Source organism: Oryzias latipes, chromosome 9, assembly GCF_002234675.1.
Source record: "Oryzias latipes chromosome 9, ASM223467v1".
Lineage (NCBI taxonomy): Eukaryota > Metazoa > Chordata > Actinopteri > Beloniformes > Adrianichthyidae > Oryzias > Oryzias latipes.
In genome coordinates this window covers 27675074-27692616 of record NC_019867.2, presented here as the reverse complement: position 1 = coordinate 27692616, position 17543 = coordinate 27675074, and the positions used below count along the sequence as shown (strand labels likewise).

General features: G+C 40.4%; 1 protein-coding gene across 2 annotated transcripts in view; it reads right to left on the bottom strand.

The window, feature by feature from the left end:
- adgrd2 (adhesion G protein-coupled receptor D2) overlaps positions 1-11507 on the bottom strand; it is a 59996-nt gene extending 48489 nt beyond the window's left edge. Inside the window, exons 1-8 of one of the 2 annotated variants that reach the window (XM_020706244.2) lie at positions 11381-11504; positions 11238-11313; positions 10036-10103; positions 9848-9905; positions 9525-9752; positions 8820-9449; positions 7414-7536; positions 141-235 (exon numbers count right to left, since the gene is read on the bottom strand). In XM_020706244.2, the coding sequence (XP_020561903.1) occupies positions 141-235; positions 7414-7536; positions 8820-9449; positions 9525-9752; positions 9848-9905; positions 10036-10080 (1179 nt within the window). In that variant the 5' untranslated portion in view covers positions 10081-10103; positions 11238-11313; positions 11381-11504. Of the gene's footprint in view, positions 1-140; positions 236-7413; positions 7537-8819; positions 9450-9524; positions 9753-9847; positions 9906-10035; positions 10104-11237; positions 11314-11380 lie in introns of both variants that reach the window. The other variant, XM_011479603.3, reaches the window with a different exon arrangement.
- Positions 11508-17543: the final 6036 nt, after the last annotated feature.

Here is a 17543-nt window from a genome sequence, read left to right as displayed (position 1 = left end):
TTATTTTTTGGGTTCGTTTAGCAACTAAGCCTTACTTCTAGTTTTGATCAAGCAGCTATTTAATACTCAGAATCGACGTTTTGCACAAGATAATTCCAACATATTTTAAACTTTTAACACATAAATGTGATGAATTGTACCTGGGTCCTGTTGGAAAGCATCATCAGATGGTTCATAAAGGCAGACGGCCGGACACTCTGAGATTCGCTCATCTGCTTCATTTTCAAGTATCGTTCTGCATCAAAAATAGTTTTAGTGAAGCATCAGGATGACTGAAAAACACTTAAGCACATGATTAACAGCATTTATCTGAGAGTCTGAGAGGAAAAATGTTTCTAAATTAAGCAGTGAAAATACTTTCTTTATGTTAGTCCTTTTCATGTGAAGGCTAAGGAATTCTAGAAACTTTTTTATTTACACAAAGAATGGCTTAGTAATGGTAGTTACATAATGAAACACCGGTAAACCAGAAACTATAGTTTAGAGTGAAACTTTGAGTGGCTTGTAGGAAAGAGCAAAGAAAAAAATTTAATTTTCCAAACTCTTTCTTTACTTACCAATGGAAAGAAACAAAACATTGCAGTACCACAATGCGTGAAGAAGCTACAGTTGTTAAAATAGTAAAAATTCAATTTGTTTGTATCCGTTTAAAAAAAAAAATTTTGTTTGTTAATATTATCCTTTGAGGTGAGACAAAAATGGGATATCTGTTTTCTACAATCCATCAGTTTACAATGTTAATACTCAGACGAACTAACAAAACACAGTTTCTTGCACTCTCCTTGTTATAAAATTCAGTTATTCCTTGTCAACAACAACTTCAACATACTGGGAAGAAAAAAAAAAATTGCAGTTGGACAGGAAGACATTTCTTGCATCTAAACAAAATGTATAGCTGCAGTCACAATTTATGGCAAGAAATAGTTTTATAACATTAAGTTGAAAGGGTTTTTTATGATTCTAATCGTTTTTTTTATTCTACAAACGTATCCCTTTGCGTAGACCAATATAAGAAAAGACAAACCAAAAGAAAAAAAAAGCTTTCACTCTGGAGAAGTTCCAAGTCATCATTTTCTGTCAACAGTTTGGTCTGTGCCCTGACGTAATTGTTTACATTACCTTTCGAAAAAACATTTAAAAAAACTGCAAGCAAAAGTAAAAACCACAGACAGGACAAATTCTGTGTTTTTTAGAGTATAAGTCACTTTTCTTTTGCATAGTTTGGCTGTGGGTGCAAATTATAAATAAAAAAATGTGTATATATATATATATATATATATATATATATATATATATATATATATATATATATATATATATATATATATATATATATATACATATACAAATAGCAACAGCTGCTAGAGGGCACTGTAGGTGTGTATTAGTATTTGCTACTGACAACGACACAGAAGATGAAGTCTTACGCCGGCTTGACAAAGTTGTTACAAAGCGACACAGAAGATAAAGAATTCAATGGATTTAGTGATTTAATTGTGAGAGTTTAGTTGACGAGTCAGGATCTTTTGTTATGGTTATCGGAATGAGCATTTATATGGTGCGCTAATATACTAGATTCCTCCTATGTTTCATGAAGTTAAGGAATTATCAATGTGTTCCGGTAAGGGGAGTGTGCATATATTCGTTCCAGTATTATTATCTATTCCATTATTAAAATTTGCCTTTCAAGATGAAATGTCTGTTCTTGTTTCTGTATTTTGTGGTTTAAATTTCTCCCAAAAGTGGGACTTATATTGTCAGGTTTTGCCAAGGACAGCCAAAAGAAGCAAACTCTAGAGTGAAGGATAAATATTCAGCTTTATTGTCCTGGTTTGAAGTCTGTAGACCTAAAGGAGCTTGGGAACCTCCCGCCAGCAGGGGGAGCAGGACTTTGTAGTTTCACAGCCGTGAGAGGAAGTGAGCAGAAAGAGCTGGGAGGGGGAAGAGAGTCTTGATGCCGGTGATAAGCGGTAAATACTGGGAAACCTCGGGAGAGGATATCAACTTTATAAAGTAAACAGAATGCTTTGGGCTTGTGATGAAAATCCAGATGGATGAAGAAGCAGGGACTAGGCAAAGGCCAGGCGAGGCGATGACGTGACAAAAGCTTAACGATCCGTGCGGATGCGTGGAAAGTTCAGCAGGATGGTTGGAAGTAACCAGTCTAACTGACGTTCCGGGAATGAGTGAAGCACAGGAGCGAACTTATGAAGGAACACGACCAGGTGTCTGACATAGAGTGTGATTGCTCCAACCAGAAGCCTGGCCAAACAAGGTAAGTGCTGCAGCAGCCATGACAGTACCCCCTCCTCAAGGACCGGCACCCGACGGTCGATCAGGTTGCTCGGGATGCTCACGATGGAACTTTGCAATAAGATCTGGAACCAGGTTAAAACAAGAGGGAACCCAGGATGGCTCTTCAGGACCTTAGCCCTCCAAGTCCACAAAGTGCTGGAAACCCTGACCACGGGAGCGCAGGAGATGGCACACAGTGTAGGTAGGGCCACCATCAATGAACCGAGCAGGAGGCGGGGACTGAGTAGGAGGTACTAGAGGACTGGCACAAACTGGATTAACTTTGGACACATGAAATGTGAGATGGACACGAAGAGGTCTGGATAATCATAGCCGTCCAGCTACAGGATTGACCACCTTGGTAATAGGGAAGGGCCCAATAAATCTAGGCGCAAGCTTCTTATTTTCCACTCGAAGGGGAGATTGGCCGTTGACAGATTGGCCGTTGACAACCAGACCTTCTAGTTAACCTGATAAATGGGCGTCGGTGTCTGTCTCTTGTTAGCAGCAGTACAATATCCCTCGACGGTGCGTAGGAGCACTCGTCGAGCTTGTCTCCAAGCCATGTAGCACCGCCGGACTGAAGCATGGGCAGAAGGCACAGACACAGACATCTCCCGGGAGCAAAACAGAAGCAAAGCAGAAGATGGGAGAGAGTTGTGTGCGAATTCCGCCTAGACGAGGTTACCAGACCAACTCGAAGGGTTACAGCTACTCAGAAGTCGCAGAGAGGTCTCCAGTTGTTGGTTAAGTCATTCAGTCTGGCCGTTGGACTGTGGATAGAAACCAGACGACAGACTGACAGAGACATTAAGGAGCTGACAGAACTCAGACCAAAATCTTGAGGTGAACTGTGGGCCCCGGTCAGAGATGAAATCTCTGGGGATGCCATGCAGACGCAAAACATTCTGAAGGAGGGTTCTCCGCAGTTTCCTTACCAGAAGGGAGCTTGGGAAGAGCAATGAAATGGACCATCTTGGAAAAACGGTCCACTTCACTTAAGACAACAGAGTTACCGTTGGAGACGGGCAGACCAGTGACAAAATCCATGGAGATGTGGGACCATAGTCGCCGGAGAACTGGGAGAGGATGCAGATAACCCGCCTGAGGTCTGTTGGTAGGCTTGACTGGGGCACACTCAGGACAAGCAGACACATACTTTTGGACATCCTCCTTAAGAGTGGGCCCCCAAAAACGTTGTTTTACAAGGGTGTAAGTGCGCTTACGACCTGGATGGCAGAACAGGCGAGAAGCATGGAACCAATGTAAAACCTTGGATATCAGGGTGTCCGGAACAAAAATGCAGCCTGTGGGACAGGCAGACGGAGATCCATTGTTAATGGTAGCTGCCTTTACCTCCTCCTCAAGGTCAGTATTGAGCACAGCCAACCGTGCCGATTGGAGTAAGATGAACCTAGGTGGCACGTGTACTGGCTCCCCATCGCTCCTGGATAGGGCGTCTGTCTTAGATCTCTTGGATCTGGGCCTGTAGGACAGGGTGAAATTGAAATGATAAAAAAAAAGAGCCCATCGAGTTAACCCTCTTAGCAGACTTCCGGTACTCCAGATTCTTGTGGTCTGGATAAACCAGAAACTGAAGTTCGGTCCCCTCTAACCAATGACGCCATGCCTCCAATGCCTCTTTAATGGCCAACAGCTCCTTGTCACCCATGTCATAGTTGCATTCTGCACTGGTTAACCGCCATGAGAAAAAGGCTCATGGGTGGATCTTTTGATAGAGACCGAATCTCTGAGACAGTACTGCCCCAACTCCGACGTCAGAAGCATCTACCTCCACGATAAACTGTTTTGTAGGGTCAGGAATAATCAGAACTGGAGCCGATGTAAACAGGTCCTTTAATTTCTGAAACGCCTTGTCAGCTGCCTCATCCCAGAAAAAGCTCCTCTTGGATGAAGTTAGGGCATGCAATGGAGAAGCAACCCGACTATAGTCCTTTTATAAACCGCCGGTAGAAATTGGCAAAACCCCCAAACCGTTGGAGCTGCTTGCGGTTGTCAGGTTTTGGGCATCTAAGGACTGCTTGAACCTTACTCGGGTCCATCTTCACCTTACCCCCCTCGATAACCAGGCCCAGAAATGATGTGGATGTCGATTTTGAAGGAGTCTCCGGAGAACAGCACGAACATACTGAATGTGTTCAGTCTTGGAGCGAGAACATATCAGGATGTCATCTAGGTAAACAAACACAAATTTGTTAATCATATCACCTAGGACATCATTCACGAGGTTCTGGAAGACAGCAGGTGCACTGGTAAGACCAAATGGCATGACTTGATATTCTAAATGACCTGAGGGAGTATTGAAGGCAGTCTTCCATTTGTCTCCAGTTCTCATTCTGACAAGATGGTAAGCATTACATGAGTCCAACTTGGTGAAGATCTTTGTTCCCTGGAGAAGCTTGAAGGCAGAAGACATTAGAGGAAGAGGGTACCTGTTGCATATTGTAATCTAGTTCAGGCCTCGGTAGTCGATTCACAGGGGTAGACCTCCATCCTTCTTGTTAACAAAGAAGAAACCAGCACCAGCAGGGGAAGAGGATGGATGGATAAGACCCGCTGCAAGTGATTCTTTGACATACCTCTCCATTGCCTCCCTCTCAGGACCTGACAGGAAATATAAATGTCCTCTTGGTGGTGACGTACCTGGTAGCAGATCGATGGGACAGTCATAAGGACGATGAGGCAATGATGAGGCCTTGATCTTGTTAAATACCTCCTTGAGATCATGGTACACCGCAGGGACTTTGGACAGATCAGGATAGGTCTCTATGGTGGTGATACTCTGACCTGGTGAAGGGGTTTCTATAGCACAAAGACACTTAGTAAGACAGTCAGACCCCCAACTCTAGACTCCTCCAGACAACCAATAAATCTGATGGTTGTGTTCCTTCAACCAGGTTAGGCCCATAAGAAGAGGTTAGTTGGTTCGTTTAATAAAATGAAACTTTATTTGCTCAAAATGGTTATAGATCTGCATCTTGATAGGTTCTGTGAGCAAACGACTAGACGTGATGATGTGGCCGTCAATGGTTCTGACACATGGTGGTTGGGGTAGAGGGAAGACCTTTATTCCCCACTTTCTGACAATCTCATCAGACTTACTGTCAGAAACGGAATCAATGAACACAGTCTCTGGGAAAAGTTTTCCTCTGACATGAAAGAAAGCCCGGGTCTAATGATGCAAGCTAGAGGAGGGGGACATTGAACGGCTCATACACATCTCCCCTTTGCGTGTGGAACCTTGTCTTTTGCTGGAAAAACATTGATTAGGTGGTCTGGAGATCCACAGTAGAAACAGAGTCCTTCGTTAAGGCGTCTCTCTCTCTCCTCCCGAGAGAGGCTGGTTCGCCCCAACTGCATAGGCTCTTCCTCCTCTACCGGGCGATGAACCACAGGTGATGGTCGGGGGAAAAAAGACGTGGCTGGAAAGAGCTATGAGTCCCAGGTCTTCGCACCCTCTCCTTTTTCATCTCTTGAATCAAAACGGGAGGCTAGGGAGATGAGGTTGTTGACATTTTGAGGCAGCTCACGGGCTGCCAGTTCGTCCTTAACCTGCTCAGACAGACCCTGGTAGAACATATTAAATCAAAGCATAATTGTTCCATTGGCTGTCAGCTGCAAGTGTTCTAAACCTGATGGCATAATCATTGACAGAGACCTTTCCTTGATGATTAGCGGTAAACACTGGGAAACCTCAGGAGAGGATATCAACTTTATAAAGTCAATAGAAGGCTTTGGGCTTACGATGAGAATCCAGATGGATGAAGAAGCGGGGACGAGGCAATGGGGAGGCGAGGCGATGACGTGACAAAAGCTTAACGATCCGTGCGGATGTGTGGAAAGTTCAGCAGGATGGCTGGATGTAACCAGTCTAACTGACGTTCCGGCAATGAGTGAAGCACAGGAGGGAACTTATGAAGGAGCACGACCATAGTGTCTGACATAGAGTGTGATTGCTCCAACCGGAAGCCTGGCCAAACAAGGCAAGTGCTGCAGCAACCATGACATATATTCCAGTGCCACATTTATATGAGCAAGTTATTGTCTGAAAAATACAGTAAAAATTTCTATATGTTTTTATGTTTTAACCTTTGGGCATACATGCATTTCCTAACTGATCTCAAAAGCCCCATTCTTTGCTTTTTTTACCCTTCTGTTTTTGATTTGATGCTATTCTCAGGATTCTATTTCATGAACCGGCTTTAGACATCACTCCAGGGTATTCTGCATGCTCTCACATTTGGACCAGAGCAACCCTTGTTCCTCCCTCTCCTCCCTGTGACCTCTCTCTCATTTACACACATGTACCATCTTGCTGCGGCTACCCTTCATTCCTCTCCTTTCTAGGGCAAACCTCCACCTCTCGAGCTTCCCCTCCACCTGTTTTCTGCTGTTGCTAAAAATCACAATATCATCTGCAAACGTTGTCCATGGTGATTCCTGTCTACTGACTTATTCTTTGTAATATGGTGTTAAGAAAATTGAAGGGTAAAGAACACAAACTAGACAATTTAAACAATGTTTAAGCCTGAGATGCTCCAGTTCCGACTTGTAACAAGGTTTTACTTCATAGACTGTAACAATGAGGTCATGCTCATTTTACTGAGTAGTCTGCTCTGTTACCAGGGCAACAGGGCCCACCTAAGCTGGTTGTGACAACTTTGTGATTTTATTCAAAAAGGATAAAGATAAGTAGAATAAAGTGTATTTTAAAAAAAACATTATTGTTTGCAATATAATGCTATGGTTTAATCTATAAAGGTACATCTGTTAATGAAAATGTTAAAAACTTGCTACTGTTAGACAACTGAGAAAATGGCGACTGAGATGACTTAATTTCATTGGAAGTAAACCATTGCTATGGGTGATGTCACACTCCCTCAGTCCTGGTCCAGGTCAGTGGTTTAGACCTATCTAAATATACAGAAATGTGATCTTTATCTAAGTAGTTACTATGAAAGCAATACGAGAAAGTCACAAAGACAAAATATATCTTGCTTTTCACTCGTGTTTTCAGAGCACATTTTTTTATATTTTCTTTATGCACATTGCATCTTTTACAGTAGAACAATTATTTTGTGAACGGGAATAACAAACCTTTGGTGCTTCTGCAAACAAACGGCAGCAGATTTGAGCACTCTGTCTGACCCCAGGCTGGCAGCTGATTGGTCCAGCCCTGCAGCGTCCTGCAGTCCTGTAACTCCACCTGAGGGTATGCTGCTGCTCACATGTTTACATTGTTACACAGACACATGCCCACAGACACAAACACACGCAACACAAACATGTTTTGTTACAAAAAAATAGAAAACCAAGTCTGGGCTCGCTTAAAGTCTGTTCACCATTTTTAAAAGAATAAATGTAGATTTTTTTTTTAGAAATTTTAATTGTAGTTTTCTCAGGAAAAACCTCTTCTCTGTTCATTTTCAATGTATGAAATTCCAAATTTTGTCAATTTTATACCTTTACTTTTGTAAAACTTTTTGAATTTGGATAAAAACTTGAAAATAAAAATGATGTAGCAATATAGCTCAAGTCAAATGGCTTTTGAACAGAAAATGCATTGAGTTCAATCTAGTGATTTGGCAGAGATACAAAACCCCAATGGTTACAAATACCTTTCATTTTAAGATTATACCATAACCACAGATTTTACGTCCATAAGCCATGAGGAATTGGTGTTTCTACTGTTGAGGACTCTTCTTCAGGAGTTTTGGCTATAAATCTCTATGTCTCGCTTTCGCATTTCAGGTCAAGGTGTGGTTTAAAAATGTAATAGTTCAAATGAATTTTCACTCAGAACAAAGCAAACATTTTTCTCAAATCCATGAATGGATATTCTTGTAAAACATTGAATACATAATAAATAGTTTCATTAATATCATTTTAAATTTTACTTTAAATTAGTAATTTGAGAGCAAATGTTTTATAAATGTGTTTCACAATTGTATTAATCAAAATCTAATTTGAATATAAAGTCTAGAATAAAATGATTTTGTACTTTTAGCAGTGATAGTCATACCTATTATTCATAACTCATGGACTTTAACTTTTAAAACCCTAAAATTCTGGTCCTGATTTTTGGGGTTCTTCATCAGCTTGTCCCCTTACAGAGGAGATTTAGAGTCATCAATACACCTATGAAGCATTTTTTTGGACTGTGGGAAGAGAAAACCCACACGTGCACAGGGAGAACATGAAAAACTCCACACAAAAAAAACACCTCAAAAACTCTGTTAATAAATATGAAAAAAACAAATAAAATTCTGATAGCATGGTCTCACATTTAGAGCTCCCAAAAAACCACTGCTCCACTGTGCAACCCACTGTGCCTTGTAACATGCATGTTATATATTTACATGTATAAATTTAGGTTTATTGTAAATTCCTTTATGGCAACTAATCTGAGAAAGTTCCTGTAAATAGTACTGCATATGGTAAATTATAAAGAACACATTTGAACAACATAATCTTAGCACTAAAATCAACCAGCGAGAACTCACCTGGACAAACCAGACTGGTCTGAACCTCCTTCACTGCAGGGTGGCTGCTTATGCGGTCAAGGCTCCATTTGAAAAGCATATCCTGGGACAAAGTTGAACATGAGTTCAGGGCCCGAATATGTCTTGATTCCAAGCCCATCGTCCACACATTCAAGTCAGTGATATTCCCGAAAAAAGGTTCAGTGAAATTTCCACCAAAAGAGTCCTGGTCCTGACCGAGGATCAGAATCCCATCCCCGTGGATATCTCTGTTTGTGTCTGTCCCTGAGCCTGTGTCTTTACTCTCTCCGTCCACATAGATGGCCCAGTGGTTGCCACTCCGACGCCATGTGACACAGATGTGATGCCATGCTCCATCATTTGGGAAGGATGCCTTATATGGAAGGTGCTTCCCATGGATGATGAGAGCCAGTAGGACGCGACCCTGAACATCCAACTGGCCTCTCAGCTGAAACTCATTGGTAAAGACAGGCGCAGCGTAAGAGAAGATGGTAGAGACATCATTCCAGTCTCTGTCCCACTGTACTCGGACGCACATGCTAATGGCTGACAGGGCAGGAAAGGATATATTCACACGAGCAAAGCCTTCATGTGACTCCTTTGGAAAACTCAGAGCTGAGATCTGCAAATCTGAACAGAACAAACAAGTTATATTTGTTTTGGCAAAATCTTGGAGAGACTGGAAGGTCAGCTAATTTCTCTCACATTGCTTGGAGGGTGCAGCAGGCTTGGAGGATTGCCCAACCCAGACGGATGAACGTGTTCCAGTTTGACGAAGAAGCTCCAGCAAATCTTCATGGTTTTCTGATTCATTTAAAGTAAGAAGGGAAGCAAACTGGCTTCTACAGAAGCTGTTGGCTCTGGAGAAAGGCAGAGAGTCATTGACCAACTGGAGGGCCCACTGGGATGTAATGTAGACCAGTTTGTTTGTGCCTGGAAATCCACAAAGGTTAATGCACAAAGAATGAAGCTCAGGAAAATGTCAACATCAGATTACATCGTACACTTTTTTTTTTTTACAGCCTCACCATGTTGGTCAACTACTCTGTCTGGTCCCCCAACCGTTGGCTCCCCTTCACAAACCTTCTACGGCAAAAGAAATCCAACTCATTTCACATTCTTTTCTGTAAAACAGTGTTCTACAATTTGACAATATTTTTTGGAAACCTTTCATTTGCAAAGTGAATTTTACTATGTAGGCTAAAACTGTTGGTACCTTAATCAGGAATAACATCAGTGCAGTGACCAAGATTCCAGCCATCTCGAAGCAGGTGTTCTCCCCACCTAAATAAGTAAACATTTTTAAATCAAAATTCTTAAGTTGCATGTAGGGGTGTACTGATTAATCAACTTTTTCATCTTCTAATCCGTTTTGTCCCTTTCGGGGTCACGGGCTGCAGGAGCCTATCCTGGCGGAAGGGGACATCCTGGACAGGTCGCCAGTCTGTCGTAGGGCCACAAATCACACATCCATGCACACTCCCATTCACACCTAAGGACAATTTAGAGTGAACATGAAGCATGCTATTGGACGGTGGGAGGAAGCCAGAGTCCCCGGAAAAAACCCACGCATGCACGGGGAGAACATACAAACTCCACACAGAAATTTACTCGATGGATTGATTTACATTTCTATGATAAAACCAAATCGATCTGTCTGAGGAAAGTTGTTGATCAAATAGGCCTATACCATTATGAAATCATTTAAAAATTAAATAAATTAATTATGTTAATCTTGAAAAATACCATTTGGATTGAGACATGATAGGTTTATTTTACTTTAACGTAAAAACGACCATGTGCGTCTCACTGGACAACCCAGGTGTAATGTCAGCAAAACAGGATCATGCCATCATCAGATAAACTTTAGGAAAAAACTGTTTAGAAGCATGAAAAATCAACCATTAATGTTGAAATATATTTTTCAAAGGAAAAATAGGATCAAGCCATCATTACAGTCCAATGTGTGGAAACACTTTGAATTTATCAAACATGTGATCATACAGTGTTGTAGAATGTTCTAATAATGTTCCCTTTGGATTCATTGGATGTGGAAAAACAACAGTGGGCTGAACTTTATAAAACAAAAATGTGAATAAATCGTAATTCTTGTGTACCTTTTTGTTTGTACACATATTTAATTTACATTTGAAGAAGAAATAGAAGGAATCTAGAAAACTTCACCTGCTGTTCAGTACCATGTATTCATCTCTAAGTCACACTGGTTGAGTTTTGGTCATAAATGTCCTGGATCAATTTTAGGTCATTGAATGGGAATATTTTTAAATGAACCAATTTTGACTATGAATCATATCAGTAACCACAAATTATGATATTAATCATTGTTAAAATGAATTGTTACACCACATGAGTGACTAATGAAGATGGGTTTCCAACAAATCTCAAAAGCATTTTCACCCAGCTTTTTGTTGCCCGTTTTCCACTAGTAGAACACTTTCTCTTCTCCACTTAGGCATCCAAACGTGTGAGAAATCTAAAAACAAGCATCACATACGCTGTTCAGGAAAGCCAGAATCCAGACTAAACCTAATCTCCAGTACCTTGGTGTCACCGTTGACCATATCCAGCAGCGTCTCTTGTCTCCTGACTGGGAGGGATCCAGCAATCCCGATTCATCTGTCCAAAAGTCCCCGTCTGTCTCAGTCCTTCTCCCTCCAGAACTAACACCTCTCTCTCACTCCCCTCTCTCTGCCTGCCACCCTGAAGCTATCAGCCTTTGTCATGCAAATGGTCCCGTCTTTTAAAAGAAGCCCACTTGCGCAAGCACTGTTGAGCATTTGGCACAGAGAGTTCCTAAACAGCGGCAGGGTGGCAGACATTTTTTGTACACTTGGCCTTTATTAATTCTTTTAACTGGACACTTTAAAGGTAACAGACACAATGGTTTTATTGCAGTACTTCACAATCAAATAAAAGGCAAGGGTTTTTCAATATTAATTAAAGGTGAAATTTGTCCTAATGGTGGAGGAAAGTAGGTGGTTTAATGCTTCAAAAGTAAAATATCTTTTTTACTCATTAAACTGCTTAAATGCCAACTAAGAATTCGGGATTATATGCACGAAACTAATAAACATTCAAAACATTGGATAAAAACCCAAGTTAGCAGAAAGATACTTAAGGTTCCTAGTTCCAAACATTCACCTTTGTCCATCTTACCTCTTTCATTTAACATGAAAAACTTAGAGCTTCAGCTTTAGGAAAAAAGGTTCAAATTAATTAAAAATCAACCATTAATTTTAAAATATGTTTTGTAGGTCAATGTAGGTCAATAACAACCTTATATCTGTTCTCTATTTACTTTATCAGCTTGGTTATCACTGATTTTGTTAGTGCTTTTTTGTTCCATGCATGCTCACAGTAAAGGCTATAGTCACAGCAATGCAAAGTTAACTTCAATTCTGTAGCTTTTGTGTCCTTTTAAAATTAAAATGTGCTTTAAAAAGGCAACTGGAGGCTCAGATAAAAAACAAAAGCCATTAAAAAAGCAAGAAGTTAGTGGAATTCTGGACATCCTTGCAGACTGCTGACATCGCTACGTGGTCCCAGAAGAGTGGTAGAAATTTGATGGATGGATAGTAACCTAAAAAGAGGATTTGATAGCAAACAGTTGTTTCATTCTCATAACTGTCAATTAAAAGAGATGAAAGCAAGACATTCCTCCATACAGATGGCACAGAGATTTTACCAGTGTGGAGTTTGCATGTTCTCCCCGTGCATGCGTGGGTTTTCTCCGGGGACCCACTGTCCAAAAGCATGCTTCATGTTCACTCTAAATTGTCCATAGGTATGAATGAGAGAGAGCATGGGTGTGTGATTGTGACCCCTGGCGACCTGTCTATGGTTAGAAGATGAATGAATGAACTTAGGTGTGTTTGGTCGTCTGCCTTTGTGTGGCCCTTCGACATACTGGCAACCTGTCTATGGTTACCCTGCCCTTGCCCAACAGTAGCTGGGTAGGCCACAGCAAACCCATGACCCTGAATGGAAAGCAGGTGTGGAAAAATGGACAGCTGTTGAGGCACAGAATGACACACATGTGATGGCAGCAAAAAATGATAAAGCCATCATTCCAGTCCAATGTGTGGAAACACTGGGATTTTAGCAAAGTCATGTGACCATACAGAGTGCTAGAATGTTCCTATAATGTTGCCTTTTAATTATTTTGATGTAGAGAAACATGTAGGCGGAACTTTATAAAACTAAAATGTGAATAGATTTGACTTTAATTCTTGTCTACTTATTTGTTTGTACACATAATTAATTTACACTTGATTGTCTTGCAAGAAATACAAGGAATCTGGAAAACTTCACCTGCACTGTTGAGTACCAGTTATGTCTGAGTCGCACTGTTTGAAGTTTTGGCTAAAGATGTCCTGGATTCAATTTAGTTCAGTGAATCGGCCCAAATGGAACCATTCAAAAGGAATCAACATCAATTATAAATCAAGTCAACAACCATTAAAAATTGATATAAATCCAATCATCAGAAAATACATCTCTAGAAATTAAAGTTAAAGCGATAGGGTTAGGTTCCAACAAGGCAAGGCAAGGCAAGTTTATTTGTATAGCACAATTTGTACACAAAGTAATTCAAGGTGCTTCACAAAACAGAAAAATGCATTAAAATCACAATACATCATAGAAATAATCAACATAAAATTTACTTTAAAAGAAAAGAAAAAATTTGAAAATTGATTCAACAATAAAAGGAAAGAAAGGAAAGAAAAGTGCAGATAGGACCTTTCAGTCATATACACGGCTAAACAGAAATGTTTTAAGTCTAGATTTGAACATGAACACAGAAGAGGCCTGTCTTACGACTTCAGGGAGGCTGTTCCAGATTTTAGCTGCAGAATATTGAAACGCTGAGTCCCCTTGTTTAGTTCTGACTCTGGGAATCAACAGGAGGCCGGCCCCTGAGATCATCAGAGTACGAGATGGTTCATATGGCACTAACATGTCAGAGATGTACTTTGGTGTGCGGCCATGGAGAGACTTGTACACAAGCAGAGCTGCTTTGAAATCTATTCTTTGAGGTACAGGGAGCCAGTGCAAAGACCTGAGCAACCAACAATAAGTCTACCAACAATAAGTAAAACTCAATACACCAGCTCAATGATGGTTTAGTCGGGCAACCTTGATATGTGTTTGTGGATAACTTTCACTGCAGTGTTTTGAATGTTGGTGTAGATGACAGAGGTTGTTTTTTTAGATTCAGAGCAATCCTTGATGCTTTTCTGCTCAAAGTCAGACACTACTGCAGTCCAAACTTTCTTAATAAACAGACCTCAGTAAGCAGAAGTTCACAAAAGAGGAGTGGACTAATTGACCTCCCTCTTTTGCTCACCCTTTCCTCCCCTTGCACCATTTCAAACCAGTGTATTTCCATGACAACCTGGAGAGTGCAAGAGCGGTATGAAAACGTCAAACACTTTGTGGGCGTGTATCATTGCCCACAAAAGGCCACTGACATACGTGTGGAGAGAGAGTGAAGGCTTTTCCCAGAAAAGCAGGCCTGGCTGGAATGGGCAAGACAAAAAAGCAACGACAACCTCCCTCTGCTATGCAACTTTGTCTTGCTCAGCCTCCTTGTAAATATATAAAGAACCCTACAACAAAGTTTGTACCATTTAACATTTGATCAAGAAACATGTGACAAAAATGTCAAAGTTTTTGACAACTTTGTGATTTAGTCAGTACCCCATGAACCTATAAAAGATGACCTAAATCAGTTTTCTATTGGCACTTAACACACTGTTCTCAAAGGGAACATATGTGTAACTTTGCAGACAGACATTCGTAAAATTCTCCTTTGTCAGCAAACACCTCTGGCAAGTCAGACATCGGAGGCCATGTTTGTCTGGCCCAGTCTGGCAAGGGTAGATAGCCTTTATGGCTACTCATTGGCCATTAATCAGGCTTTCTACTGAGTAGCAGCAGCAGGGGTCACGTCATTACCATGGAGACCGGTGTTAAAACGAACCATATACACAATGTGCAGGACCGGCATGGCACAAAGCGACAGAGAGAAAGAAAAAGCAACAGTCCAACATTGGTTGTGTCTTTTTTGCACAAGACGGGACAACTACTGAGACTACGCTGAACTGAGAATTTCTCTTTTTTTCTGAAGACATTTAAGACCGTTTCAGTGAAACTGTGGCTTTGCTAACCAGTTATCACACCATAAATTTAGTGTTGTTATGGCAATAGCACAATAAAGAACTGTGTCTGACAATTCAAAACTTGCTTCATATTTGATCCAGTTGAAGGTTTCCAGTTGAAGCTGAAGTTTATTAAAGGCAGAAAATGTTATATTTTTCTCAGCACAAGAAATTCAAGCTGACATTTTTGGCACAGTGGGAATGCAGCTGAGCTGCAACTGTGAAACCACATTTTTAGATTATTTGGGGTTTAAAGGGTCTATATCATGCTTTTCTTAATCCTTTCAGAGTAAACTATATCCACATTTATAAAAAAATATATTACCTTTTGCCAATGAAAGAATTTTTTAATGAAATATTTGTTGTTTTCACAGCTCATTCTCCTAACGACTCGTTATCTGTGGCCGCCGTATGGGTGCCGCCCATTTTAACCTAGAGCCACTGCATTTCGCCTACGAAAACAAAGATGGATGTGCATTTTGCGCGTATAAAAGAAAAACATTTTAGCTGATCACCGGTAGCTCCACCGAGAAAGTGTGTCAGTCTGGCAGAGCCAAGTTTCACTGCTGTCCGTCACCTCATGAGAACCCGCTCGTTTTTGTGGATTGGGAGGGGAGGAATACTCTGAAATGTGAAAATGGTTCAAAATATCCCTTTGGGGTCGTTTTTTTGTGAGGAATTAACATTATAAAACACTTAAAAGCCCAAAAAGTTGATTTTGCATGGGTTTATTTGTTTGCGGTGATGCAGAAAATGAGTTGCAGCCCAATTTTGGCTTGATGTGTCATAAAGGCAGACTGGCGGGGACCGTCAATGAAGTACATGAAAACTACCCAGACAAAAAAATAGCAGTTTCTCATCACAAATAATCTCGAAAACTTTACAAGTACTTTTTATTTTTCACAGGAATCCCTAATAGCCGTCCTCCTTTTCTTAGAGTAAACCAGGTGTTTGAGTAATGCAAGTTGTAGACGCATCCTTATCTCCTCGCTTAAGGACCGTTGTACTTCGAAAGAAATCAGAGAAAAAAAATTAAAGGAGAAAAAAAGAGCAATTTTTAGCTGATTTCTGCACTAAAGACGATTCAAATGATTTGATGCTTGCAAAAATGTGAAACTTTGTTTTTTTAAGATATTTTACCAGGTTTGAAGTTGTTTTAACTGATCTTTGCTCTACACCTTTCCAAGCTTTTCTCAAAAGCAGCACAGGTGAGAATTTTTTGTCTCATTAAGAGCTAGGATCTAGAAATGAGGACATGAGTTTGCTCCATACCTTTGACAACAGAAAACACTTGATTTAAGACTCAAAATAAAATAAAACCCCTCAAATGTATGGTCAAACTATGATTATTTTAGTTTGAAGTTCAATAAATGTTGACAAGTTAGACAAAATTAAGACTGGTGTTCTAAGAATAGATGCTAGTTTTGGAGTTTGAGGATTTATTAAGATGGGCCAACATGTAAGATTGTCTTCTCATTTTGTTTATATTTTGTTCAGAAACATTTCTAATTAATACACTAGTTTTTTTTTTTTTGTCACTTTAATCAAAATGAATTACAATTAAGCACAAAAACTCAAAAAATACAAACCATGTTCTTAGAATTAGCAAAAAATACCTATTATTGGGCTGTAAAACAGTGAAAAAGTGTTCTTTTTTCTATACCTCATATCTTTTTTTTTCTATATCTTTTTGCAGTGTGGGCACACATACACATTACATTTTGGTGTGAATTTAGAAAGACTTCTTTAGGAGATACTTTAACCAGATGGGATGGCTTTAGGTGTCTGCAGCCCGATCATTGTCAAGCTCATAGTTTGGTACATGCACAACATACACTGATTTAAACAGAAGTACTGCATGATATAACACATTTAATAGTGCGAAGGCCCAGGTTCCGACTGGCTTCTTTCTGTGTGTCATGCATGTTCTCCCCATGCATGTGTGGGTTTTCTCCGGGCACCCCGTCTTCCTCCCACAGTCCAAAAAGATGCTTTATAGTTTAACTGGCTTCTCTAAAGTATCCCTGTGCGAGTGAATGTGGGGGTGATTGTGTGCTCTGCAACAGACTGGCGACCTGTCCAGGGTGTCCCCCGCCTTCACCCAACAGTAGCCAGCAACCATATAACCCCCAAAAGGGTTATAGCGGGTTAACCCTTGTGCTATCCTAGGCACTTTAACATTGGGAGTTGGGTCATCTAGACCCACTATGCAGTGCACTGAACCTTTTTTCTTCAATGATTTGTGATCTTCACTGGTGTCCTTGGATTACATTAAATCTTTCCACTTTTATCCACCTTTGTCAAGGTAGGGAGAACACGTCACTGCAAGGGTGGGGTCACCTAAGATAGCACAAGGGTTAAGAAGATGGATGGATAATATTACGAAGAGGAGACATACAAACGTTTGCTTGTCAGAACTAGTGAGGGTTCAAGTTTGTTTAAAATTGAACAAACATTTCAATTTCTAAAATTTGTTAGAAAGATGTTTTTAAAAGTATAATTATTAGATATGAATGAGCTTCACAATGTTACAACATTTAAT